This window comes from Trypanosoma theileri (assembly GCF_002087225.1).
Source record: "Trypanosoma theileri isolate Edinburgh chromosome Unknown TM35_Tth_1_V1, whole genome shotgun sequence".
Lineage (NCBI taxonomy): Eukaryota > Euglenozoa > Kinetoplastea > Trypanosomatida > Trypanosomatidae > Trypanosoma > Trypanosoma theileri.
Window position 1 is genome coordinate 796,854 of NW_021639843.1, and position 26,396 is coordinate 823,249.

The window sequence follows — 26,396 nt, forward strand, 5'->3', positions numbered from 1 at the left end:
TTTTTTTTTTTATTTTATTTCATATTCCTTTGGTATTTTCGTCTTTCTAGCATATTCTTCGCATCCACTTCCACTACCTTTATTATCACTATTATCTTTATCCCCTTATTATTATCATTATTATTTGTTATCATTTCCTACTCTCTTTGTTTTTTATTCTTCTCGATCTGCGGAATGATATTCATAATGATAATAGCAAGGATAATTAATAAAAATAATAATAATAATAATGGTGCACTTCATCACCATACACAAACAAACAAACACACGCACACACAATTCCCCCAAAACATTGCTCTTATTTAATAATTAAGAATACATGTAAAGGGGGTTTTGCACAGTCTGTGTACTCTTTTTCCCTTTCAACTACGCAGTGCTAATGGAAGAAACACGAAGAGGATATTGTTGTTATTGTTATTGTTACTATTATTATTATTATTATTATTATTATTATGCCTGCGGCTTCTACTACCAATAGTCGAATTAAGAGATACATGAAACGACGAGTAGAGCCACACACACACACAGACTCACAAAGAATAATAACAATAACATAATAATAACAATAACAACAACTACGGTAACGAAAGTAAAAAAAAAGAAAAAAGATCCAAAATCAAACACACATATACCCATATATAAAAACACGACCTTGGCCTTTCCTTTTCTTTTTTCTTTTTTTTTTTCATTCTCCTTTCAGTTTTTTTTTTTTCTTTTCTCTCTTCTTTTACTTTACTTTTCTTTTTTCTTTAATTGGCATTCTCTAATCGCGCGAGAAGCGAGAGCGGGCCCGTGCAATCGCATCCCGGCGGCGTGATGAGCGGAGGCGGTCGTTGCGCTCAAACGCCGTTGGGCCGCGGCGCTGCGCGCGAAGACTCTTCACGGAGCGATCGCGTCTGTCGTCGATGATGTCCATCGCGTAGCGGCGACGACTGGGGCCGCCGTTGTTTTTGTTGATTGCACTCCGGCTGCCGTTGTTATTATTGGGCCGGCGGCTGATGAGTCCAAAGCGGCGGAAGGGGCCGTTGTTATTATTGGGCCGCATGCGCAGCCGGCGGCGTCCCTGATCTTGTGCGCCCCCGCGGCCCCCGCGTCCACTGCGCCCGCGTCCATTTCGCGATGGTCCGCCGCTCTGAGCTCCACGGCCATTGTTATTATTATTATTATTATTATTATTATTATTATTATTATTATTATTGTTGCGTCCAGCACGGCGATTCTTGCGGAGACTCTCACCGATCTTCTGCTCCTTGATGATTTCACTGAGTGGCCTATCAATAATATCCATATTCTTTAGTATAACTGGTTTGTTTGGTTTGTTATTGTTGTTGTTTGCTTTCTGGCTTATCTGTTATACTTGCAAAGACTCGGTTTATTTCACTTTCGTCCTTCACGTGTAGCGTGTCTTGTGGTTATCCCTTCTTTTATTATTATTATTATTATTATTATTATTTTTTCAATTTGCTTTACTGTCGCTGGTAGCGTTCGCAGAGTGATTATCACACTTTGAGAATTCTGATAATAATTATAAAATTAATATTGATGTAGTAATAATAATAGTAATAAATAATAAATATTAATAATAATAATAATGGTTGTTGTTTATATGGGTTTTATTTTGTTCGTTTGATTAATTGTATTGTATTGTGTTGTGTTGAAATGGGTTGGGTGATAGCAACAGCAATATCAATACCGAACGCAGTAACCAAGAGAATGTGTTGTTGTTGTGTGAGTCCAAAGCACAATCACAATAACAACAACAACAACAGCAACAGCAGCAGTGAAAAAAAAAATATATATCAGAACAAACACACACACACACACAGACAGAGAGAAAAACAAAAAAAAAAAAAACACCGAGCGAGGCGAAGAGAAAGAAAGAGAAAAAGAAAAGAAAACGCAAGCAGAAGAGGCGACGAAGATCGTTGAGTGGAAGTTATGCATGTCCGTAACACACGACCGGGGGTTTCTTTTGATTTTTTTTTTTAAATGTTTTTTTTTTTGTTTATTCATGTTTATATTGGTCCATTAATGTAGTGCAGTAGTGGGACGCCAGAGGCAAAAGGGGAAAAAAAAACAGAGACTTAAATAAAATGATTTCCAGCCGTAGTAGTAGATTCCCACTGGCTTGTTTTTGTTTTCAATTTGAATGTACTCGTCCACTCAATTTCTCTTTTCAATAACTCATATATATATATAAATAAATAAATATATATGAGAATCTGCATGTATATTCCATAGACCACGTTAGGGATCCGAAACAATACATTTGCAATGTTATCCAGAGCCTCTTCCCATGCTTTTCCTCACAGTCTATCAGAGACCATTACCGTCCAACAAGCAAGACAGTCCGTATATGCCTTATTTATAATTACCCATAGGCATTTACAGTACTAACGTTATGAACTGATAAAACACAAAAAAAAAACACAGACGTAGCACATATATATATATACGGCGAAATTCACTTGATTTATTTATTTCTTTTACTCATTCCTTCTTTCATTGTCTCCATCCCACAAACACACACGGGTTCCCTCGCAGTACTGCAGTCATTACAATTAATAAAGCTGTTTCCACAAAGACAAGTGTGTATCTACTCGCATATATATACATATATATAACTCACACCCTTCAAAACAGCTCCATCTCAGACCTGAGGGAATACATCACGTGATAATAATACCCAGAAACAAAGAAAGAAGGAAATAAATAATAAAAACAAACAAAATCAATAACAATTAACACTTACTTTTATTCCTCTACCACTCTCTACCCCCTCCCTCTTTAGCAAGTCAACTGGTGGACACATCTTTAATATTGCAGAGGCAAATGATGTGATCTAACCATAGCGACTAACAAGAGAAACAGCACACGTAGAGAAACACAAAAAAAATCGAAAGGAAATCAAAACCGAAAAAAAATTACTAGAGAGAGAGAGAGTTGGAAAACAATCACATCGAAAGAACCTCTTAAACATAATCACTCTGAGGAGATATGAAGGAAAGGAGGGAAAATAAACATATGAAGGGAACGAAATACAAATAATGCCGTCAAGTTGAAATGAAGAATAAGCAAGACAAAAAAAACCATGAATAAGTCATCCTTCGATAATGATGACTCTCGTGAATGAGAATCCAAAAGAAAAAAAAAAAAACTAATTATCTCACGTACACTGGATCTTTGTTTTTTCTTCTTTTTTCCCCACTTTTGGGTTCCATTTAACTCCACGGTTGTACCTTTTCACGTACCATGTATCACCCCCACCCATCATCGCCACGATTAACTAAAGGAACCCCTTTCTTTTTTTCTTTTCTTTTCTTTTCTTTTCTTTTCTTTATATTGGGGAACCACAAACTTCACAGACGGTAGCGCCAGGCTTGTTATTTAGTGTGCAGCGCGGGCAGGGCACACACCCGCGGGATTGTTGGGCACCACCCGATGGGTTTCGGGGATCGTGATACCACGCCGCTGGAGCCCCACTGTTCATTGGTGGTAAAGCCGATTGCCCCCACATCATATCATTCATTGTGTTATTATTACTACTACCACTTCTGCCTTCACTATTGCTGCCTGTGTTGGGAACCCACGCAGGGGGATTTGGTCTGGCAGTTTCTCTTGTATATGGGGGAAGTAACGAATTCCCACCTTGTGGTAAATTCCATGATGTTTCATTTGTTGTTACGGGTTCCGTCGTTGATGTTGTTGATGTTGTTGTTGTTGTTGGGGCTGTTCTATTGGCATTGGCGTGTTCCTCTATCAATATCTTTATCTTACAACCAAGCGTCTTATTCTCTTCACGGAGTTTCCTAATATTATACTCATACACCTTTTTCTCTTCTTCCTGCTGTATTTGCTGAATGCGCAACATGGTAAGCATTTCCTCCTCTTGACGTTCCTGGTAGTCTAACATACTAACAAAGAGATCCTTAATTTCACTATTAATAGATGTAGAACTTGAAAGCATAGCCTGATAGCGTTGTTGCAACTCATCTTTTCGTGAACGTTCCTCTCGCAGTTCATTCACACGTTTCTGAAGTTCAGCCACATCTTCAGGTTTCATTCCATATCGTTCCATAATTGCATGATTCTCAGCCTTTATTATTTCCATTTGTTGATTTATAGACAAATACTTCTCAATATGATGTTGTAAACGTATTTCCTTCTCTTGCATGCCTCGTTTCAATTCTTCCACCTCCTTCCTTCGCATCTCCTCTAATTCTTCCCTTTGCTTCGAAAGTTCTATTGAAAACTCCTTCTCTCTTGTTAACAGTGCCTCCTGTGCTACACGCAGTTGATTTCGGAGTGCTGCCTTTTGATCCTCCATTACTTGACATTGTTCTTCACTCTGCATATGTGCCTCCCGCAGTCCGGCAAGTTCCTGTTCTAGCAAACTATGTTTTTCTCTTTTTAGTCTAGACTGTTCAGTCGCCTCTAGTGTAGCAGCAGAGATTTTTTCATTTAGCGCCGCATGCTGTTCCTGCAACTCATGTGTGTGGGCCAGTGACTCCTGTAAAGATTTCACCGCCTCTTTGTGTAATGCTTCTGCCTCTTTCTTTTCCTTTTCCATAATTTCCAGTTGAGACGTTAACTCCTGAAGGGCCGTACGCAACTTTGTAATTTCTTCATTCAAACCAACACCACGTCGTTCTGCCTCTTGTTGTGCCCGCCGTGCTTCTTCCTCACTCATTGTGACTCTAAGCAATTCCTGCTTTAATGCCATATTTTGCTGCTCAAGTGTTTTACACTCTGAGCTTGAGTTATATGTTGTCCTGAACTGCTCGGATAGATCCTTTAGAGCGGAGTGAATACCATCACGGCTGTTGTGTTCCACCTCTAGCAACTCTAACTGGTGACGAAGTGTCTTGTTCTCCTCACGAAGTGCGTGAACTTGATCTAGACCCTTATCTTTAATGATATGCTGCAGTCGGTTAACCTCAAGAAGAAGTTCCTCATTCTTAATGATGAGTTCCTCCATGTATGCGGCATCATTGAGATCTCGGGATTCTGGAATCGACGACAACGGACGTGAGTCTGACATTTTCTTTATTCTCTTGTTTTACTTTTCTTTTTTTTTTTGTCTTTGGTTTGTGTTGGTTGGTGTGTTCACGTATTGTACCACACCTCCTGCCAAATGTTGGAGCGGGATGGACACCTCCCATGTAAAAACATATAAGAAGAACAAGAAGACACAGAGAAAGGGAAATGAAATTAAAGTGACAATGGAAATGCTTTGTATTGTATATAAATATATACATTTTACTTTACCATTTAAAATATGGAACAAACAAACAAACAAACAAACAACCACTTCTATAATGTATTTATATGCACATGGTATCATAAAGGTGCATATTTATGCACCAAATATATAGACAATTGTAAACCAATAGTAGAGAGAAACACATATTTGTTTATACATATATGTATCAGCTCTGTACACACTCAAGAAGAAGTGGAATAAAGATATATACACATACAAACAAACATAATTCGGTACCTAAAAGTACATAACCTTCTTAAAACAGCAAAAATACAAAAGAAGACAACAATCTTACATGTTTACCATTCTCTTTTTTTTTTGTTTCTTTTCTCTTTTGCTGTATTCTCATTTGCATTTTCTTATTGGATTTCTTTCAAAGAAAAAAAAGTTTGAACCTAATTCTTTCTTTCTACAATATGTATGCATTTGCCTTTTTTTTTTTATTGGTGGAAGTTTCCCTTCTCTTCTCGTTGTGACTTCACAACTTTGCTGTGGTGTAGTTGATTTGCTATCTAAACACACAGTATTCATGAAAAAAAAAACCCACCACTAGACTTCTTCATAATATCTACTGGAATGCATGGGGACATTCCTTCGACTAAGACGATTCTGTGCTTCTGGCGGCTCCTCCGACCGCTCTGTCAGTGTCAGTGTCGGTGGTGGTGCTGGTGTCTCTGTCTCTGTCGGGGCCGCTTGGCCCCTGCGGCCGGCCCTCCGCCTGCCGGGGATAATCCCGCCGGCCCGCGATGGGGACGACGACGGGGCCTCACTGCCGCCCGCCGCCGCCGCCTCCCCGCCGACCGGGTCGCTCGCGAAGTCCGCCGACGGGTACCCGCGGAAGAGATTCGGCGGGAGCGGCGCCGAGGCGGGGGCGACGATGGCGTGGCCGCGGCGGCACATCAGCGGCTGCACCGGCGGCGGGTACCCGTCGCACCACCACTTCCCCCGGCAGGCCCACAGGTACACCGCCGTCAGCAGCGACAGCGCAAAGAAGACGCCAAAGAACACGAAAAAGACAATCAGCCACGTCGGGCAGCAGCCGCAGTAGCCAATGTTGCGGCCCCACGGGTCGTTTTTGTGAACACAGATGGTGGCGAAGCCGCAACGGCACTGGAATTGCTTAGGGGCGGTGGGGGCGCAGAAGTACTCGCCATCTTCGTAGTAACTTTCATTCGATTCGAGTATGATATTGTAGTTGATGCCGCGGAGGTCAGAGAGGCTGCGACAGAGCTCTAACGCCAGACCACCATTCGGTAGAAACGATGTTAACAAGACGACTAATAAAAGTAAAATAAACTTGCTCATATCCATTTTATACTTCACCCATAAGAAGGGGAATGAGAGGAAAGAAAATAAATAAAGTAAACAGATACTAACAGAAAAAAACAACAACAACAACAACAACCGAAAGAAGAAACAAACTTTATATCTGAGGTGACCTATCGTATTCTGTGTCGTAAAAAATAATAATAACATATGGTATACAAAGAAAGGAAAAAAAAAGGATGAATTCATTAAATAGAAGAAAAACAAAATAAACAAACAGATAACCAACAAAGAATCTAATTTGATATAAATATGTTCAGAGGAAGACTCCCCCCATGTGAAGCACATTTCCTACTTTCCAATGGGTATAAGGAAAAAAAAAATAAAAATAAAAACAAAATAAACAAGCTGCTGCGCATTCGGAATTCCTTCTTTTTCTTTCTTTCTTTCTTTCTCTTGTTTTCATTTTCGCTTACCTCATTTCATTCTTCCACCTACTTCAGTGTGAAGTTTCTTTTCCCTTGGTACAGTTTCCTCTTGCTACTTGTGGAGTATACACAATCCACCGCGTACTACACGAGGAACTGGACCAGACCAATCCCAACACATCTCTTCATCGCATCCCCGAACAGTCAAATGTAACACCACAGATGAACTGGGGGTAATTAAATTCGATTGCATCTCTGATTTACAACAGTTATCATTACCACTAGACGCATCACTATAAAAAATCAAAGTGGTTTCCCACTTTTCATTAGGATTTGAAAAAGAAGCATCATTACGCCATTTTAGATGGGCTCTACAATGATTGAACCTTGAAGATGTAGTTTTTGCTCCTGCAGAACTGTTCATACTATTCATCACGTACCAACCTACCTTTTCACACCAAATGCAATGTGCAATAAGTGCCAAAAGATGAAAAGAACGACGTTGAGTCCAGCTAACGACACGCCGTACACGATCATCCTTATTTTCTGTTCCTTCAGAAAATTTTACAGCAGAAGTATAAAAGAGTTTAAAAATCATAATTTTTGAAAGGAATAAACCCAAATTAACAGTTTCTACATCAATCTGAGACTTCTCTGCGGTATCCTCTTTCAATTCCCATTGCAAAAATAACGGAGATGAAATAGAAGGCAAGGAACACATATTACCATCATTTTTTATCTCATTCATTTTCTGCAAGTCTGAGGAGGGAAAGTTGCATCCAAGTACATCGACATTGTTAACTCGCGTGACGACAAGATTTACTTTCACTGGATTAGCCAATGCTGGTATTTGTTCAGCACAACGAGGAAGTATAAGAAAATTTGTAGCACCAAATGGAGTCGTGTCATGTGCACAAAATGTGAAGGCCACTGCTGGACTTCGCTTGGGGAGATTAAGAACACAAAGCGCCTGTAAAATTACACGGCGCAATGCAAAAGGATTGATAACACCATATATCCCACTTTCTACAGTAGTAGTCTCCACTTCAGATGAGACTGGAAGGGATGATGTGGCTTCATTAAGATTATTATTGGGAATTTTCTCTGATACATGATGAGGTTCTTGGGAATGGGAAAAACTATCATTAACCTCACTCTGCCGCTGCTGCTGTTGTTGTTGTTGTTGTAATTTAAACTCTGACTTTGAGTCTGAGGATGAGACATCAAAGTTGTGACGGAATCCCCATTGCGCCAAACCAACACCACTAAAAGGGAAAAATGGCACACCGTTTGAATTCTTCTCAATAGGAACAGAGGAAAAGAGGGGATGTTCACACTTCACGACTACTGTTGGTGTCTTCTCGAGAGACTCACAAGAGAAACGAACGTATCGTGAAGTTCGATCAGCAATTGTCTGTGGTGTTGGCCCACCGTAGGGATGCGGAACTGAACCCACAAAGTGCAGCAGATCACAATGCGCTGACAAACAAACATAAGGATTACCACTATTACTATTACTATTGCTGTTGTTGGTGTTGGTGTTTCTGTTATCGCTGCTACCGGTACCACTCACTGCCATCCTGGTGGTATGAACCTTTGGCTTCTGAATAAATAAATAAATAATAATAATAATAATAATAATAATAATAATAATAATAATAATAATAATAATAATAATAATAATAATAATAAACGTGAAAGTAAAAAAGGAAAAAAAACAAACAAACAAACAAACAGAGCAATAATTCAAAGAAGAAAAAAAAACACTTCATTTCATGTATCAAAACTTATGAGGAATCATACTTTTTCCACAAGTAGAAATTAAAGGGAAATAAAAATGCAAAATCATTAAATTGTGAACTGCAGAGAAAAGAGAGAAAAATAAAAAGGAAACACAATACATGCTCCGTAAATGTGACGTAAATATATCAAGTGAAAGAAAGAAAAGAAAAAAAAAAACAGTAAAAAAGATAAACCGAAAGTGAGAAATATCATTACGCAAAACAAGTTCTTTTCTTTTCTGTTTTTCCTTTAACAGGACTACCATTATCATCATGATAATCACCATTAGCATTAGCATCATCTGTGTCATCATCAATATCATCATCAACAGTATTGTCGCCAGAGATATTTGTGAAAGGCTCCATTTTTGTTGGAGAAACAATACGTCCAGTATCCACTAGACGGTTGATGTATTGCTCCCTATCATTTGGTGGAGACTTAAGAACCGCCTTACACAAACCTCTAAGCACTTCAAGCGCTTTATTATTTTTATCATCATCCGGATGTTTATATTTTCGCCAAACAACAGCGTGTAGAGTTGTACGTAGGGCCTGCATAGCTGCAAAGGAGCTGGAGTCTATTTTAATACCAATCCAGCCACCAACAATGCAGAGATTGAGCAGAGGATCAAACTGCATATCGGCCTCACCCACACCAAAGAGTAGCAGCGCCCAGAGACTTACAGAGGAGACTTGTGTGAGAAACTCTTCTCGTGACTCCCGTACACCAAACACATTCTGATACATATACAACATTGAAGGAGTAAAAGGTCCACTAATACTATTACTATTATTATTATTATTATTCTCATCATTGTCATGGGTTTCTTGATCAAAGAATTCCTGTGCAGTAAGAACTCCATGGCTACGTGGTGGTCCTAGACGACGACATGCACTATCCTTTGATGGAGAAATGCTTACACGTGTAGAGGTGCGCATTACCAGTTTTTTTGTTTTTGTCGATCCCTGCAATAACGGTGCTGGATCTAATACCGCGACATTTGGGAATAACGCAGCACATAAACATGCCTTTACAAGTGTTACATCAGAAGCATCTGAAGAGAGTGGTCCAGAATCAACATATAGTTGCTCCATAGAGGAGGTATCATCACTTACCAAGAATCCATCATCATCATCATTATCATTATTATTATTATTACCAGGAACATCAAGAGAGTTTAACTCATCACTACGAATAAATCCTGAACGACGTAATATTTCACGATATTGTTCTTTATAACGTGATATTAAACGAAGATTACCCATATGAAGAAAATTTTCTCGTGCAAAATTAACATCTCCACGTCTGGCACAAAAAGCGTTATAAGCATTTAATACACTAATATGATCACTCTGAGATCCCATAGCAAGTATATGACGTCGTTGACGTATTTCAAAAGATAACTCACGATTTGCCAAAAATGGACTCACATCAGCAGTAGCTGCCATAGTTAATGCAGAATCTAAGCATCGTAGTACAACACCCATCATAATCATTTTTCCAATAGGTGGATCACATGGAAGTCGTGAAAGATATAAACCCAGAGGTGTTAATTCTTCCGTTGCCGTTACGGCGCCAAGACACTGGAGTTGATGTAGGGATGCCTCTACATTTCGAACAGATGGAGGTTCAATAAAAGTACCAAGAGTTTCCTTCGGTTTGGTATAACCAAGTGAAAGTAATTTAAGTAACACCTGTGTAAGAGGTACACGATGAATTTCCGCTTCTTGAAAGGATGGTAAGGCATCCCATATCTCACGTGTAAAGAGTCGATAACATACACCTCCTTGAGTTCGTCCAGCACGACCTTTACGTTGAGTACAATTTGCACGACTTGCATATTGTAAAGTAAGATGAGTAGCAAAGGATGAAGTATGTGTTTTACAAAGAGAACCACTATCTCGTGGAACCCACGTTGTTTGTTTAATTAAACCTGTATCAATAACTACAGCTGCATCATCTATAGTAATACCACTCTCAGCTATATTTGTAGCAAAAACTACTTTAATATATCCTTCAGGAGCAGGTTCAAAACATTGTCGTTGTTTTTCTGCATCTACAGAAGAGTGAAGAAGAATAATGTGATATCGTCTATTAGTTGTAATATTTTCAAGAGCTTGCTTAGCCGCAATTAGTTCTTTCCATCCTGGTAAAAATACCAGAATAGATTTTCCAGAAACTTCATTTTGAAGATCTATACTTACACTTAACTCAATAAGACGTGCGATAAGACCATAATCTGTTTTTAACGGTGTTGTGAGAAGTTGTGTTTTACCACGAAAACCAGAATTACGATTACTGGTGATATTTTTACCTCTTCTAGATTGTGATATCTTATTATCTAGTACGTCAAACATAGGACTATAGTAATTCGCCATGGAAGACTTATGCAAGAGTTGAACAATATCTTCCAGATACCTTTCCTTCACAGGATATGTCGTTCCCTCCACATTAATGACGGGTACATTCCCAAAGTACGCGGCAAACTTTTCGGATTGCATGGTTGCACTCATAAGCACCACCCGCAGTCGTGGATTCCCACGCTGCAGAATCTGCCGCACCAATGCCAGCAGCACATCACAGTTCACATCCCGCTCGTGCACCTCATCAATCACGAGATGACTCACCGTCTCCAGCGCCGGGGACCCCACCAGCAGCTGCAGCAGCACGCCTGTTGTGCAGAGTGTGATGTGCCGCCCCGGCCGCGCGTCCAGTCGCACGGCGTACCCGACGGTCTCGCCGATGCGCTCGCGTCTCTCCGCGGCGATGCGGGCGGCGACCCCACACGCGCTGAGGCGCCGCGGCTGCGTGACGATCACCCGACAGGCCCCCCCGCAGCCGGCGGCGGTCGCGGCGTCGAGGAGGAACTGCGGGACTTGCGTCGTCTTCCCGCAGCCGGTCGCCCCGCAGACGACCACCGCCCGCTGCGTGGCGAGCGCCGAGTGGAGTTGCGCCTCCGCCCGCGCGATGGGGAGGGACGAGCGGCGGGGGTGGAACTGCGAGAGATACACCGCGTCCAGCCGCAGCGCCCGCAGACGGGAGAGAAGAGTGGAGGAGTACGCCGCATCGTGCGGGGACGCCTCCAACGCCGCAAGAGTCGCACGCGTCTCAACATCCACAACAGTCTCACTACTACTAGAGGGTACAGAATTCTCATTCTCTTTCTCACTATTAGTAGTAGTAGTAGTAGTAGTAGTAGTAGTATGTACAGTTTGAATGGTTTCCTCTGGTAAATGAAGTTCCTTACGACATTGTTGTACAAAGGAATGAATTTCATTCCGTAGTGATTCTGGTAGGGTGACACTAGGAATAGTTTGAGGTTGCATATTAGGATATCTTGAAATAAGACTATTGATGGCTTGTAGTCTTTCATCATATAATTCCATTTCTGTTAGTGCGGTCTCAATGGCATTGCGCTCTGCTTCAAATCTATTGATACCACGCCCTGTGCACTTGACTCCATCTAATTCCATCTGACACGTATAACAATTGCTTTCTTTCGTATACTTTGAAGATGGGGTTACATCACAAAGAAGTGTAAAAAAATCCAGCATTTTCCCATATCGTGGAGTAAGACTTGTTGATAAAGCATTAGAAGAAACACAACTTCCACTACCTCCAAAGTTTGTTGCTGTTCTTACTGTATTTCCTCTTGTAGATTCTTGACGTTGCTCTTTTACAAGCTTTAGAATATTTAATGCATGCATAGCAGTACGTTGTTTAGCTTCCTTTGGAGTATTAGCAACACCAATAGCACTAAGATGTGTCGCACTATCTAGAACGAGAGTAGACACAAAAACACGGCGCATTACTTGAACCACATTCATCTCTTTAGTGGCACCTCGAATTTGATTATTAAGTTGTTGAAGGGCTAATTGATTTGTACACCTTTCATTTTCTGTAATTCTAGTTGCTCTATCAACTAGCATATTTCCTGTTAATGGAATACGCATTTGTGCATATGCTTCATTTCGTTCTCTCTCTTCTTGACGTTTAACGTACAACTCACTATCTGCTACATAATCTTCCCATCGTTTATATGCATTTGGTTGTGGAGGGGTATCAGTCGTATTAATTGTAGAAGATGAAGAAGATCGAATAACTGAAAATGACATTGATTTTGTAGAAGAAGAATTCCATGTAGGTGCTTCCTCCTCTAATGGTAATGGAGTAGGCGTAGAAGAAGTCTCACTAGCATCAAGTGAGAAATGATCAATAAGTTGAAGTGCATGCATACAACAGAGTATCTTTGCTCTCTTTGCACGTGTAGATTGCCCTATCGCCGTAACCGCCTTTCCCCGCACATAAAACTCTAAAACTGCACGTTTTAAAGTAGACTTTGGAACATTTAAGAGACGAATAGTTGGAAATGTCTCTTTACTTGATAATCTTCCATTAAATGATGTTTCTTCTTTGGTTCCCTCTCGTTGACGCTCTTTCTTTAGAAAAGACTCAATTTGAGACTCTGCACGCATATCTACCTGCAGTGCTGGTATTGGATGAAATTTCATTCGTATTTTACTAATATCTTTTTCACTCTTTTTTCCGTTTAACCGATGGGATAGACGAGATGTGTGAGGACCACAACCATGTGAGAATCTGCAGAATGCTAAGATATTTAGCGGATAAAGGATTCTCCGCATGTAGGTGGATAAAAATACCACAGAAAAAAAAAAAAAAAAAAAAAAAAAGATTATCCTCCTTTTTTTTTCTTTAATTTATTTTTATACCTCTACCTCAGTCTTTGTCCTTCCCTTTAGTTTATGTTATTAATGAATTACAAAGTATTGTATATTATTATTATTATTATTATTATTATTATTATTATTATTATTATTATTATTTAGAGTCAATAAGAGAAATGGAAAAAAAAAATAAAGAAGTATGAACACACAGAGAAAAAAAAAGATATCCTTCATTCTATTTCTGAACTCACAAGCACAATTTGTCACTCACATTCTTCACACACTTCACTGGTAATTTTTTTTTTTTTTTTTAACGAAGGAAGCAAATCAACTATACACCCAAGTGTAAAAAAAAAAAATAAAAGAAAATACACACCAGTTAATAACAGCAGAAACAGTAATAATAGCCGTAGCTAGATCGAGAAAAATTCCTTAAAAACGTGTATTTGAATGAACTGAAAGAAGCTGTTTTTCCTCTTCCGCTGCTATCTGTTCGCGCAACTCTCTCAGGGCACCAACGCGGCTTCCAAGGATTTTCAACGGCTTCTCCACATACACCCACTCTGGGTTTATCATATAGCGATAGTAAAGATAAAAGCAAGTAGCGAGAGTAACAAGTAAAGTAACAAATAACTTTACATTTCGAAGTCTCTCTACTCCCATAGTGTGATAAAGAGTATTACGCTGTGTGTATAGACCAACAGAGACAGTGTCAAAGGTATGAACATTACAGTTCTGCTCATAATACATACCACGATCCTCCTGGTCTTTGAGTGTACGGCGCTGGTTCTCCTCTACACGCATCATAGAGAGTTCATGCTGTCGTTTCATTTCAAATATCTCTTTATCGCGTGAGAGAATTTCACGAATGAGACGTTCACGGTATGCGGAGTGTGTATCTTCTGTAGTAGAGGCCACATCTCCATTCTCCTCACTCTTCTCAGGTACACTATTGGGGATACTTGTACTAATGGAACGGGTAATAGAATGTGATTGGGCGATAATGGTTGAAGTAATGGTAATAAGAGAAGTACACCTTCGTAGCATTACTTTTCTTCTTCTTCTGACTGAAACATAGACATAGAGAAAAAAAAAAGGGAGAGAGAGAGAGAGAGAGAGAGAAAATAAAAAAAAACAATTTGCTTCTTATATGTATTCTCTCTTTATCACTCTATAAATTAAAGCGAAATATCACAGTGATCCCCAAAAAGGACTCCATATTAACAGTGATCATTCGGTACTCGTAAAAAAAAGAAAGAAAAAAAAAGAAGAGTTAAAGGCCACCTTTTAACACTCCCATTTATTCTTTACATACAATTCATAGAAATCGTTGCCATCTCAAATATGGAAAGAAATACCATTCATACTTTACCAAAAAAAAGCAAAAAAAAAAAGAGGCCATACTTTCCCATTCACAAGATTCCATAGAAGAAAAAAAAAATGACGCACAATAATAGACATACGTACATAAAAATATATACAGAGATAGAGATAAATAAATGTAGAGAGTCAAAACCTTCTCAGAATAAGATCGAGTCGTAGTATGTAAAAAAAAAAAAAACAAGTCTTGCAAACATAGTCTCTATTTACATGTCTACGTATGGGCATATTAAGATAATGCCACATAATAACAATAAGAACAACAACAGGTAATCAAAAAAAAAAAAAAAAAAACAACAAAAATAAGCCGTATATATATGTTTAATCATTGCCATTGGAATTACATAGTAATTTGCACAATCTCGCTATCTGTCATCATCTGCACACGGCGAATTACTCCAGCAATACGTTCAAACGACTCCCGTAATCGCGCGGATGGTGTTTGGTTATTACTATTAGACGATGACGGCGGCAACAACAATGCCTGTCGCACTGCCACATAGTCTCGTGAAAGTGGAGGGAAAAAACGCTTAAATGCAGCCCAGCGTTGCCGCACAAGTTGGCCAACATCACCACCCCCGTATAAACAGAGAAGCTCCATTGTACTAAAGTCATCAATCCCTCTTCGAAGCACAAGAGGAAGATCAGAGACGGGATTCAACAAAACGTGACAGACGCGGCGTTCAAAGGATTGAACATCCGCGAGGGTAAGTGAGTCCGACAGACCTGTCGAATCATTCTCAGTTTCACCTCTTTGTGAAATGTCCAGTCGCTGTTGTATTTGCTGAATCTGCTGTTCATGAGTAGCTAGTGTAGATTGGAGTTCCGTGATAGTGCGCAATATATTCAGCTTTGTGGTTTCAATTTGATCTAATTGTTCCCGCAATGCCCGTTCCTCCGCGAGGGTTCTACGGTTCCCACTATTATTATTATTATTACTATTGTTAGGACGGTTTCTACCGCTACTCGTGATTGGAGGAACACGATTACGAGCCGTTAACAAAGCCGCGTCCACGTCTAATGGAAGTGCGCGATTGGCGGCTGTGCGTTCCACAAGTCGGCGTTCGAGTTCTTCATATTCGTCTTCGTGTCGCCGCACCTCCGCCTCTTCTCTCTCCTCCCGCTGTTGAAGGGCGAGGCGGATATCCTCCCGGGCGTGCCGGGCATCCCGCAGGGGAACTCCCAGCCGCCGGGCGTGGGCCTCCCACAAATGATGGGCATTCGCCAGCGCAGAGAGACGGCGGTTCACACACGAGAGCACAGAGAGTGAATGCATATCGCAGAAAGAGAAACAGTAAAGAATGACATGACCGGGAATTCGATTCAGTTGAGACCAAGTGGGATCCGATCCATCGTGAATGTGACGCAGTGTCATTAGTTCCTCCGCCTCATTTAATGAAGAGGCTCCACACGATTGTTTTAATCGCTCTAACGCCGCACGTACTTCACTATTATCATGATAAGTACGTAGTTGTAGTCGTGGGCCAATAACAGTTCGGCTCCGAAGAGGAACATGAGCACCAGAACCAGCCAAGTGAGGTATTCCACTTTGATTGATGGCGGCTACTTCTATATCTATATTTGTTGCTTCTGTTTCTATTGCTGTTGCTCTTGTTGTTGTTGCTGCCGCTGCTTCGGCTCTTGTTCTTCTTGTTCTTGGTGGTGGTGTCTTGTTATCGTCTTCTCGCATTCTGTGTGTGTTATTGTGATTGTGTTTCGTGGTGATGCGAACCCCAAAGTGTGCATCGTCCTTCTGAAGTTGAAACATCTTCAATAACTTTAAAAGGAAGGAACACACAACAACAACAACAATAAGAGAGAAAAAAAACAATCACTATATATATATATATATATATATGGATGTACACTGTTCTTCCTCTGTTTACAGATTCACTCACTCACACTCACACTCACACAAACACAGGTCCAGAATTACCGGAGAGCGAGTAATTGATGAGATTGCTGACGAAATAAGCAGTATAAGTACTCGAAAACAAAATGCAAAAAAAAAAGGATTTAAATACAGTGAAAAACAAAGATGAACACACAAACAAACGCACAAAGAAAGATATATACACCACTTGGAATACAAAGAAAAAAGGAAAGTATCGCTATCCAAGGGAAAAGGAGCAAAAAAAAAAAAACGCGAAAAATACAGCGATTGCATCTTGAATACGTCAGAGAAAGGAGAAAATGGTAGACTTTATAGAAACGAAAAAAAACAAAAAACAAAGGTATGTATATATACCCTTTTTTGTTTTCGTTCCTCTAAATCTACTGAACTCAATGGATAAATAAAACAAAAACAAACAACCAACAATTACAACATCATCAAGAGACTTTTCTCTCAATAAAGAACGATTATTTCAACATACATCCAAAGAAGGAAAACAAATCAACAAGAAACAAAAAAAAAAAAAAAAAAAAAAACAGATCATTCAAACAAGTATAATTAAGTGATATAATATGCATAATCGTGACTTAGCCCTTCATACACATCGTGCATCACTTCATCAACTAAGTCCTTCTCAAGAGAGAGTACATCTACATCAAATTGTGCGCAGACAGGACGGTGATCCGACTGTCTCATATCTGGAATATGATGATAGTCAAGAACACTCACCCTATTTGGCACCATTGGAAATATGAGAAGCCGTCGATCTGTGCATGTTGATCGTCTAGCGGAAAAAAAAGTAGGGAGTTGCTTCGCCTCTGCTGCAACAATATCTACTGGGGGTGATTTTGTTTTTGAGGTAGATGGTTCAGTAGTATCCATAGAAGATAAACTACCAAAAAGGTGTGTAGGTGGTATTTCTCCACGTACTGATATACTTCTTTTTCCTTCTAATAGTACTTCACTACTCCTAGAAGAAGATGTAGAGGATTCTGCTTCATCTTTGACATCCTCTGCAGATTTGTGAAGAGGTTCATATACATGTGAAAGAGGAAATTTAGTTGACGTTGTACATGGGGTCTCTTGCTTGTCATTGGTAGAGTTCTTGTTGGAGTCTGATAATAATTTTTTATTTTTATCTTCACCATTACAACAATTTCTACCATTTTTACTATTACAATTACAACTAAAACAGATACTACTATTACTACTACTACTATTACCACTACTACTAGTATTACTACCACCACCACTGCTTCTACTGCTATTCCTAGTAGTACTATTGTTTGTCCTTTCTTCATCAAGAGAATAACCAACGCTATCTTCACATGGAAGGCATACACGGAAAAGAATACGATCACACCACGCTGGATCACGTTTTTTATAACTGGTATCATATAAATCAGTACCATGATCAAATTTATATGTAGGGGGAAAATCAATAATAGGCTCTTGAAAGCCATCAAAGGTATCACCACTAATCATACCTTGTCGTAATTCATCACAACAAATGAGATGATCATAATCTTTACATCGAACAAGTCGTCTAATATCGGCGCTTTTTACACCATGTAAACGTGAATTAAGATCACCAAGAAAGAAAACATAATCATGCTTATCTAATACACGTCGTTCAATACCAGCAGATGGATTTCGTCTAAAATTACCAAATAAACGGGCCCAAGTAGAATGATTTCCAATAACACCACGAATCATTTCAGATTCACTTGCCAAAGTACTAAACATCTGAAGAACTTCAGTTTCATCATCTACGTCTACTTGAGCTTCAAAACGAAGATCACTTAAAGAAGCATGATAATTAAATGTACGTGTACGTTCGTTATGTTTATGTGCCACAAAATGTGCTGCAATAAGAAGAAATCTCTTTCCATATATAGTGGCCCGTAGTCCAACAGAACCTTTATTGCCCCAAACTCCACGCATAGCTCCTGTACGTGTGAGAGAGGCCCGTACATTCATCACATACTTCGAGTGCTCCACTCGCAGCACAACAATTAATACAAGGCCCACAAGTTGTACCATCTTAAGTTTCCTATACCATAATTTATGATCACTTGCCTTATTGAGGGCTTCTACAATAGTCTCTGCCCAAGATACTCCCGTTTCTGTATACTCCTTCACCAACACCACTCCACCCATTTCTACTTCCTGAAGGCTTACCACTACGAGATCAGGAAAGTCTGCTATTGGAACAACAGGTGGAGTCCCTTTCCCTATTTTCTCATAATTTGCCTTTGCAGCATGGTAGGCTTTTAACTTTCCCATAAGAGATTTTCCAAGAAGCCACTCGCAAATATCCTGACATGACTCAGGTGGAGGAGTCTGATCTACATTCCACGTACAAGCATGTACACGAAACGTTGTTCGTAAGGATTCTGGTTTTTCAAGTTCTAACCTTCGTCGTATGAGAGTGTTGGCAAAAGAGCGACGCTGTACAGCATCATTCTGAATAGTACCACTCGTCATAGAATCATCTTTACTGTCATCTTCAGTATTTGAAGTATTTAAGTGAAGAAGAGAGGAGATATCCTGTACAATGGTACGACCCAGATTCTTACGTTTCTTTTTTTCTTCTTCTTCACATTGTTTAGTTGAAAGATCATCGTCCTTTTTATGTAGCGTATCGTTACTGGAGTCATACCGTGCTCTTGAATTAAATCGAAAGCAAAATTTGAAAAAATCACGTAAAAAATAATAAACTGCAGAAAATAGTGAAATAATATAATGAAATATCTTTTTCACTATATTTCTGGTTTCACGAGATTTTGCTAGTTTAACAGGTTTTTCTTCTTTAACATTGTTGTGGCTGTCACGGTCATTACAACCACTACTATTGTCGCAACCTTGTTTAGGGTATCTAACCATTGGCTGCATTTTCTATTTTTCCCTTTTTTTTTCGTTTTCGTTTTGTTTTGCGTTTCAACAATCCAAAAAAACAAAAGAAAGTGAAGAAAGGTTGATACAATGTAATGCAAAACTCCGAAAAAAAAAGAAATAAATCTACGCATTTTGCAAAAAGAAAAAGCAAGAAAAAAAAGCAAGAAAACAAAAAGAAAAAAAAAACAGCAACGAAGAGTAAAACTAAAATGCAAAAAAAAGGGAATTCAATACACTGTAGACAAAAATAAAGAAGACAGAGTTCAAATTAATTCTCATTTGCTCAATTCTTTGCTATCTGTTCCTCTTATACTTTTTTTTTTGTTTCTTTACATCAAACTACCACACCCAATTGCAGTCCTGGGGGGTAACACACACATACACACACAAACACACACACACAGAGAAAGTGGGATACATTACTATCTCTCCTCACGTTCTGGTTTTCCCACTGAGTCGAATCACCTTGCTTGACTTCGCTTGACCACGATCAGGTAATGTTTTGGATGGAGCCCTTAGTTTCGGAAGGATTGATGGATGAATAGTACTGCCTAATGAGCGTCCACTTCGCTGAATCGCAGTTTTTATTGTATTATCTAGAAGGAGCAATGCACTTCTGTAAGGATCAGGAGTATTCGTTCTTGATGCAATAGAACTCACAAAACGACTCCTTGGCGCACGTTGCATTAGAGAGTTTCCTCGAGATGAGGCGATATTCTTGGTAGACACATTACCCGAATTTCCCCTGAGACGTGTCGCTGTTGCCTCTGCTGTTGTCGTTGTTGTTGTTGTTGCTGTTGCAGGAGGAGTAGTAGTAGTAGCAGCAGCAGCTGGAGGAGGAGGAGGAGGAGGAGGTAGAACCAGAGATGTTGAGGGATGTGTTTCCATTGGAGTCGCCGTTACGGATGTTGTTGATTGTGGTGATACTCGAGAAATTCCTTCCTCCAGCGATCGTATGGCATTACAGAGTCCATTAAGTACATCTCGTGAGAGAATCAGAAATTGCTCCCGAGATGGACCTGCATCGATGGAAACGGCCAATTCCTTCTTAAAATCAACCACCACATTATCAAATAACTGCAGCGCAGCAGGTGAAACCAGAGCAGCATGTGGTGGTGTTGCCGCTGCTTGTGTTTTTCTCGGTATAAGCCTCGAAGCGGGGAGGGGTTCCATCCCGTTACTCGCCTCTTGCCACCACGACGCCTTCCCCTCTTCCTTCTCACTCTGCCCTGCGGAGTTATTTGTCGCAATGAGCTCCAGCCGCTCCACGACCCTTCGCGCGACACAGGCGAGAAGTGGCCCCTCCTCACTGTTGCTATCCCCACTGCTGCCGTTGGGCGGGTCCACCACCCGCACGGCGAGTTGCTGGAGGAGGAGGGAGCCGTGAAGAGTGGCGCCGACGAGGGCGATGGCGGCGGGCGTCACGACGATCTCACCGCCCCGCGCCCGCCCGTCGAGTTGCCCCGCCGCCCCCACCGCGTCGGTCCACCGCGAGACGCCGACCGCCGCCCGCAGCCGCACGCCGGCGAAGAGCAGCCGCCCGGTCCGGGCACTCCGCACCCGCAGCGTCGGCTCGAGTGTGTGGAGCCGCCGTGGCCAGTCGAGGGCGAGAAGAGCCCGGTCCATCTGCAGCGCGGCCTCCAGCGCCTGGTGGGGGGTTTTGAAGAAGACAATGTACGCCGTGTGGGAGTTGGTGCGGGCCACAAACCCGTCATGCTCTAGCAATGCCTGCTTGACAACATGATTGTACTGAGCGAGGACATCCTTGCAGAGCTCATCAGGTAAGATGCGGGAAAGGGAAGAGACATGCGCAGCATCACAGAATAAGAAACCAATTTTTGAACTGTTCGGCGTATCTGTGGTAGCGGAACTGCCCGTGATAAGCCAAGGTAGACGAAGGGACTGTTGGGCTGTGAGATCCCAAGCAGTATCATGAGAAGCCATCATCGCTGCCTCTCCTCGTTCCATCAACTGCTGTTGCTGTAAAAGAAGTTCTACTACTTCTTCACGACGGAGAGTACTTCCTTCAAGAGAAAGTTCTCCCTTTGCAGAACGACAAGACCACTCAAAAGATGGGGTTACAAAAGCCTCATCAGTAGAACTCATAGAACGTTGTTGACGCTGCCGGCAAGCATAGGATTTGGGTAAAATAGAATACACATCAACTAAAGTAGAAAAGGAATGAATATATCTTCCACCACGTTTTAGAATATTGTATTCCATACTTGCAAGATTAGTCTTTGTAGCGTAGTAATCTTGTACAACTTCAGATACAGCTAATATTTCACCTCCACGAGCTAAATCACACAATGCTCCAGAGAGTGTAACTACTCTTCCTCTACATATTAACACTGTAGAATAATCAGAATTCCAAGAGGTAGCAGCAGGATTATTATTATTATTATTATTATTATTATTATTATTATTATTATTATTATGAGATCTAAAAACTACAGGTTGATCATCATTGTTATCTATAGGTCGAATCTTTCCTGCATTTATGGCGGCACGCATAAGACAAATATCTCCTCTCCCTAATGTCTCACATTTCTCACTTACAAAACTGTAAACCTCTGAGGCGAAACGTAATACATGCTCTGGTCGACGAAAAGCATATACAAATACATCTCTATTATTACCATTAACCATAATACCTTCATTTTTATGAGCAGATGATAAAACTCCAGACATTAAAACATCACGCAAACAACGATGTTCATCTTCATTCATTGATAATTTAGTTATCTCTCGCCATAATGCACTGTCTCCAATATCAACAGTACACACATATGAAGTTTCACTTGGATCAATATAATGAATTCTATCGAGATAAGCGTCTTCAGATTGCATCGCCATCCTTTCATGAAATGCGCAAGCTGTCTCAAGTTTTTTGTATAGAGTAATAATATTTTCACGTTCCCGTCGTAAAGAGTACAATTCAACAAGATCAGAAGAATTAAAATCTTTTTCTTCACTTTCTCGTTTCTCAAGATCACAAATACATTCTATCCATCCTTCTTTGTGTCGTTGTTTCTGCTGGTCTACCCCAGTATGAGCGAGTTGTTTTACACCTTTCATAGGGTTAATAACCAAAGACAAGAATGTCTCTGTATCTATTAATGCCCGAGGAAATCGTGGAGTAGGATCAAGAAGATACGGTGGAAGTCCACGGCGTCTTTCAAGAGATACGGGAAGAATAGAATATAATAAATCCCCATATGGAGGTTCTAGAGCCAAAACACTCCATCCTGTACCCAATTTATCCCGTATATGTTGCACATCTGCAAAGATCTCTGTATGAATATCATTCATAATATTCATTTCTTTACAAAAAAGTTTTCCCCAATCTTCATTCGCCACAATTTCACCTACAGGTGCGGCTTGTAATGCGGTGTCTAAAGCCTTACGCACCTCTTGACCATAATACACTGGACGTCCAGTGATGGGATCAACCTCTGATCCTGGATTACATGTATATACACAAGTATGCATACGTGGTCCACTGTATAGAACTTCTCCATTGTCAATAAGAGGAGCAAAGTATGGAATTTCAGCTGTTCTCGCAGGCCAAGCAACATTCGTTACACCAACATGACATGCTTTTGCGAAATGTAATGCGACAGTAGCACTATGGAAAGCAAACACTTCCATTTGTTTTACACTACAGACATGATATCCTTTACATTCCCTTGCTGCACCTTGCAACATCTCCTGATAAATATTCATCGTTAACTCCTCACTCCCAACAAGTGGGAAGGAGACATTTGCTACAATGTGAATAACAAAGGTAACATCACGTACAGGTAATTTCATGGCATCAAAACGTTGTACAAAGTAAAGATCATCATGTGTTTCCATAAGTACAGCTTCCATACATTCTAATCGTCGTAACCCAGCCGCCCGTACTCGAGAAGCGATTTTAGCTTTTTCAAATGCCATTTCCACACGATTTGTCTGTCGCTGACGCAATACATCATCGGCTACACGTTCCTTTAAGGCATCATTCTCACGTTGTAGAGATGCATTCTCCGTGCGAAGTCGTTCTACTTCATCCCCAAGAACAATAATCTGAACTTTAGCATCGGTTTCCATTTTTAGTATAGTGGCACGTAACTCATCTACAGTAGCCACAAGTTCTTTATTCCATTGAGATATTTCCTGCAATCCACTCTTTTTAAATGGTTGATCAAGCAATGGGGCAGAACTTCGTCGCCCTAAAGAAGCACCAGTGCTACTGTCTGTTCTTCGAGTTTCCGATAATGCCTCTTCTAATGAGGCCACTGTGGCCTCAAGCTCCGCAATGCGTATGCGGGAGTCATTGCATGCAATTACAAGCTCCGCGAAACGAGCCTCAGGCGTGATGGAGCTCACACTACTAGTTGTAACAACCGCAGCTGTATCATTGGCATCCTCTGACATTTATTTCTTTTATTATTATTGTTATTATTATTATTACTATTGGATTGACTCTGAACTAGTACAAAGAAAATAGCAATAACAACAACAATCAAAGAAAGAAAGAAAAACTAAGAAATAATAAAGAAAAAAAGGGAAATAGGGGAGTAGAAGGATAAATGGAATTACCCTGCACACACACTCACACACACAGACAGACACAGATAAATAATAAAAGAAAAAAAAAACCATGTATTCCTTCTTTTCACAAGTATCCTTTTTGGAACTTTCAGGGTTTGAGAGCAAGCAAGAAGGCAAATGAAAATCAAAACAAAAAACCATATGCAAATCAAAAGCCAAACAACAACAACAACAAGAAGAAGAGAGAATAGAAAGAACAGTAAAAAGGGAGCAAAAGCCTTTAGACTGTACGCCCCATATCTAGTTCATCACGGTATTCCTCAACAAGTTCCACTAAAACGGGTGGAGGATTAATTGGGACACCCAATCCATATTCTTCTCTATCTTCCATCAAATCAGAGGAATTCTGATTAACATGCTCCTGCAAAGATTCCAGTGTTCCCGACACGGCGTCCTTTTCCGCCTCTAAACACCGAAGCGTAACTTCCAGACGATATCTACGCTCTTGCAACTTCTCCCTTCTCTCTTGGAATTGTATGAGAATATTCCAAATTTCTGCCACCACACTGTTATTTTTATCATCATCATCATCATCATCATCACCATTATCTAACACAGATCCAAACCCCATCTTCACATTTCTTTGTTGTTGTTCTTTTTCTTCTTCTTTTTCTTTTAACAATGACGAGGTTTCACCACTCTTGCAATCATGCATTTCCATAAGGTATGCTTCTAAACCTTCACGAAGCCGTAATTCCTTTTTAAACAAGACATCAAGCGTTTTTTCACATTGTGTAAGTGTACCCGTAATAGAATCAATCTCACTATCAAGACGGCATAACTCATTCTGTGAATTCTCGACTATTTTCAACTGGTTCTCTTTTTCTTCATCCTTTCCTATTTCTGAGCGTACTTCACCAGAGGGCAGCAACCACTGTACAACCCAGTCCCACATACGGTTCACCGCACCTTCCAGTAAAGCATCACATAGACAAGCATTAACACATATACACCAGTAGAAGAAGAAAAAGAAGAAAAACAAACAAACAAAGATAAAAAAAAAACACACACGCAGAAAGAGAAAAAGAGAGAGAGAGAGTCCAGACGTGAAATATGATAAAGAGGAAAAGGAAAAAAAAAACATTTTCTTTTCTTTTTCCCATATATATATATATAGATTTGGTTAACCCATATCCTTTAACAATACAATCGAATCAAAAACAGTATGGCTTCTCACTCACTCCAAATAGAAGAGATATATACAATTTTAAATTTCTCATCTATAGTATACGACAAGTTTACCTCCTTGTATGGTAACCTCAGGTGTACGGGTTGGTTCAGCGCCAGACGAAAATGAAAGGAAAAAAAAACACCGTCGAAAATATATTATGTTGAAAAAGAGGTGTGAATGTTATTAATCTTGGCTAAACATTCATTCCAAGATCCAATAGTAATGAACATGTCAATGCCAACAACTTTTTTAAACTCAGCTGAATATAATCAAAAAAAAAAAAAAACTTATTCTTCTTTCAAAACTCAGAAGCTTTCTTGACGACCTTTATAAATGATAACTTCAAAATAGCTAATATCATTGTTTTTTTTTTCCTCTTTTTTTTGGCCAGTTGTACAAAAGTCTATATCACCCCTTTTCAAGGCTTGCAAAAGGAATAGAAAAGAAAATAGGACAGAAATACACAGAAAGAGAGAAACAAACACCAATTCACCTGCCATAAACTGTTAATGGGAATAAAAACTATTCTTGGATATATCATGCGCAACTGCACTGCCATCATGAGTAGCAGGTACAAAAAAAAATAATTGGTATAGCAATACAAAGAAAAAAAAAACAATTCTGTAAACATATAAATATATGTGTATATATATATTAATAATATAATTCTATAAGCATGTAACTTTTTTCCGGAAAACTACCGTGTTGCACAATTAGTTTACATCCTCTTCTTATTGAAAAAGCAAGAAATAAAGATTTAATGCTCCCTAAAGTTATTATAACAAGATAGTACTACTGTCCCACATTTTTTTCAGATATATATATATATATCTATTGTTTCTTCTTATCTTTAGGTTACGATCACATAATAAACAGACTTTTTTTTTTTTAATTCTTTCTCTAGTTCCCACATGTACACAATGTAAACAAAGGTTAAATTAGCAATAATAGCACATTAAAACAGTACGAGATATACATAAGGAAAAAATTGAAAAATTTACTGAATATTCCTTCTTTCACCAGCCCAATCTTT

At 39.8% G+C, this 26,396-nt stretch overlaps 9 protein-coding genes across 9 annotated transcripts; all 9 read right to left on the bottom strand.

Annotated features, from left to right (window-relative positions):
- Nucleotides 1–763: 763 nt before the first annotated feature.
- TM35_000014110 (uncharacterized protein) lies at nt 764–1,288 on the bottom strand (the record flags this gene model as incomplete). The annotated part of the gene is made up of 1 exon (XM_029021092.1): nt 764–1,288. The coding sequence occupies one exon, from the start codon at nt 1,286–1,288 to the stop codon at nt 764–766; it is 525 nt and encodes a 174-aa protein (XP_028887600.1).
- A 2,049-nt stretch (nt 1,289–3,337) lies between these two features.
- Nucleotides 3,338–5,041, bottom strand: TM35_000014120 (uncharacterized protein; the record flags this gene model as incomplete). Its single annotated transcript, XM_029021093.1, has 1 exon — nt 3,338–5,041. The coding sequence occupies one exon, from the start codon at nt 5,039–5,041 to the stop codon at nt 3,338–3,340; it is 1,704 nt and encodes a 567-aa protein (XP_028887601.1).
- Nucleotides 5,042–7,069: 2,028 nt separating this feature from the next.
- Nucleotides 7,070–8,536, bottom strand: TM35_000014130 (uncharacterized protein; the record flags this gene model as incomplete). The annotated part of the gene is made up of 1 exon (XM_029021094.1): nt 7,070–8,536. One exon carries the CDS (start codon nt 8,534–8,536, stop codon nt 7,070–7,072), a length of 1,467 nt encoding a protein of 488 aa, XP_028887602.1.
- A 415-nt stretch (nt 8,537–8,951) lies between these two features.
- Nucleotides 8,952–13,250, bottom strand: TM35_000014140 (putative ATP-dependent RNA helicase; the record flags this gene model as incomplete). The annotated part of the gene is made up of 1 exon (XM_029021095.1): nt 8,952–13,250. The coding sequence occupies one exon, from the start codon at nt 13,248–13,250 to the stop codon at nt 8,952–8,954; it is 4,299 nt and encodes a 1,432-aa protein (XP_028887603.1).
- Nucleotides 13,251–13,856: 606 nt separating this feature from the next.
- On the bottom strand, nt 13,857–14,471 carry TM35_000014150 (uncharacterized protein; the record flags this gene model as incomplete). The annotated part of the gene is made up of 1 exon (XM_029021096.1): nt 13,857–14,471. The coding sequence occupies one exon, from the start codon at nt 14,469–14,471 to the stop codon at nt 13,857–13,859; it is 615 nt and encodes a 204-aa protein (XP_028887604.1).
- A 673-nt stretch (nt 14,472–15,144) lies between these two features.
- On the bottom strand, nt 15,145–16,572 carry TM35_000014160 (uncharacterized protein; the record flags this gene model as incomplete). The annotated part of the gene is made up of 1 exon (XM_029021097.1): nt 15,145–16,572. The coding sequence occupies one exon, from the start codon at nt 16,570–16,572 to the stop codon at nt 15,145–15,147; it is 1,428 nt and encodes a 475-aa protein (XP_028887605.1).
- Nucleotides 16,573–17,256: 684 nt separating this feature from the next.
- TM35_000014170 (inositol 5-phosphatase-like protein) lies at nt 17,257–19,593 on the bottom strand (the record flags this gene model as incomplete). Its single annotated transcript, XM_029021098.1, has 1 exon — nt 17,257–19,593. One exon carries the CDS (start codon nt 19,591–19,593, stop codon nt 17,257–17,259), a length of 2,337 nt encoding a protein of 778 aa, XP_028887606.1.
- Nucleotides 19,594–20,028: 435 nt separating this feature from the next.
- On the bottom strand, nt 20,029–24,015 carry TM35_000014180 (uncharacterized protein; the record flags this gene model as incomplete). Its single annotated transcript, XM_029021099.1, has 1 exon — nt 20,029–24,015. One exon carries the CDS (start codon nt 24,013–24,015, stop codon nt 20,029–20,031), a length of 3,987 nt encoding a protein of 1,328 aa, XP_028887607.1.
- Nucleotides 24,016–24,412: 397 nt separating this feature from the next.
- On the bottom strand, nt 24,413–25,087 carry TM35_000014190 (uncharacterized protein; the record flags this gene model as incomplete). Its single annotated transcript, XM_029021100.1, has 1 exon — nt 24,413–25,087. The coding sequence occupies one exon, from the start codon at nt 25,085–25,087 to the stop codon at nt 24,413–24,415; it is 675 nt and encodes a 224-aa protein (XP_028887608.1).
- Between the last annotated feature and the right edge of the window lie 1,309 nt (nt 25,088–26,396).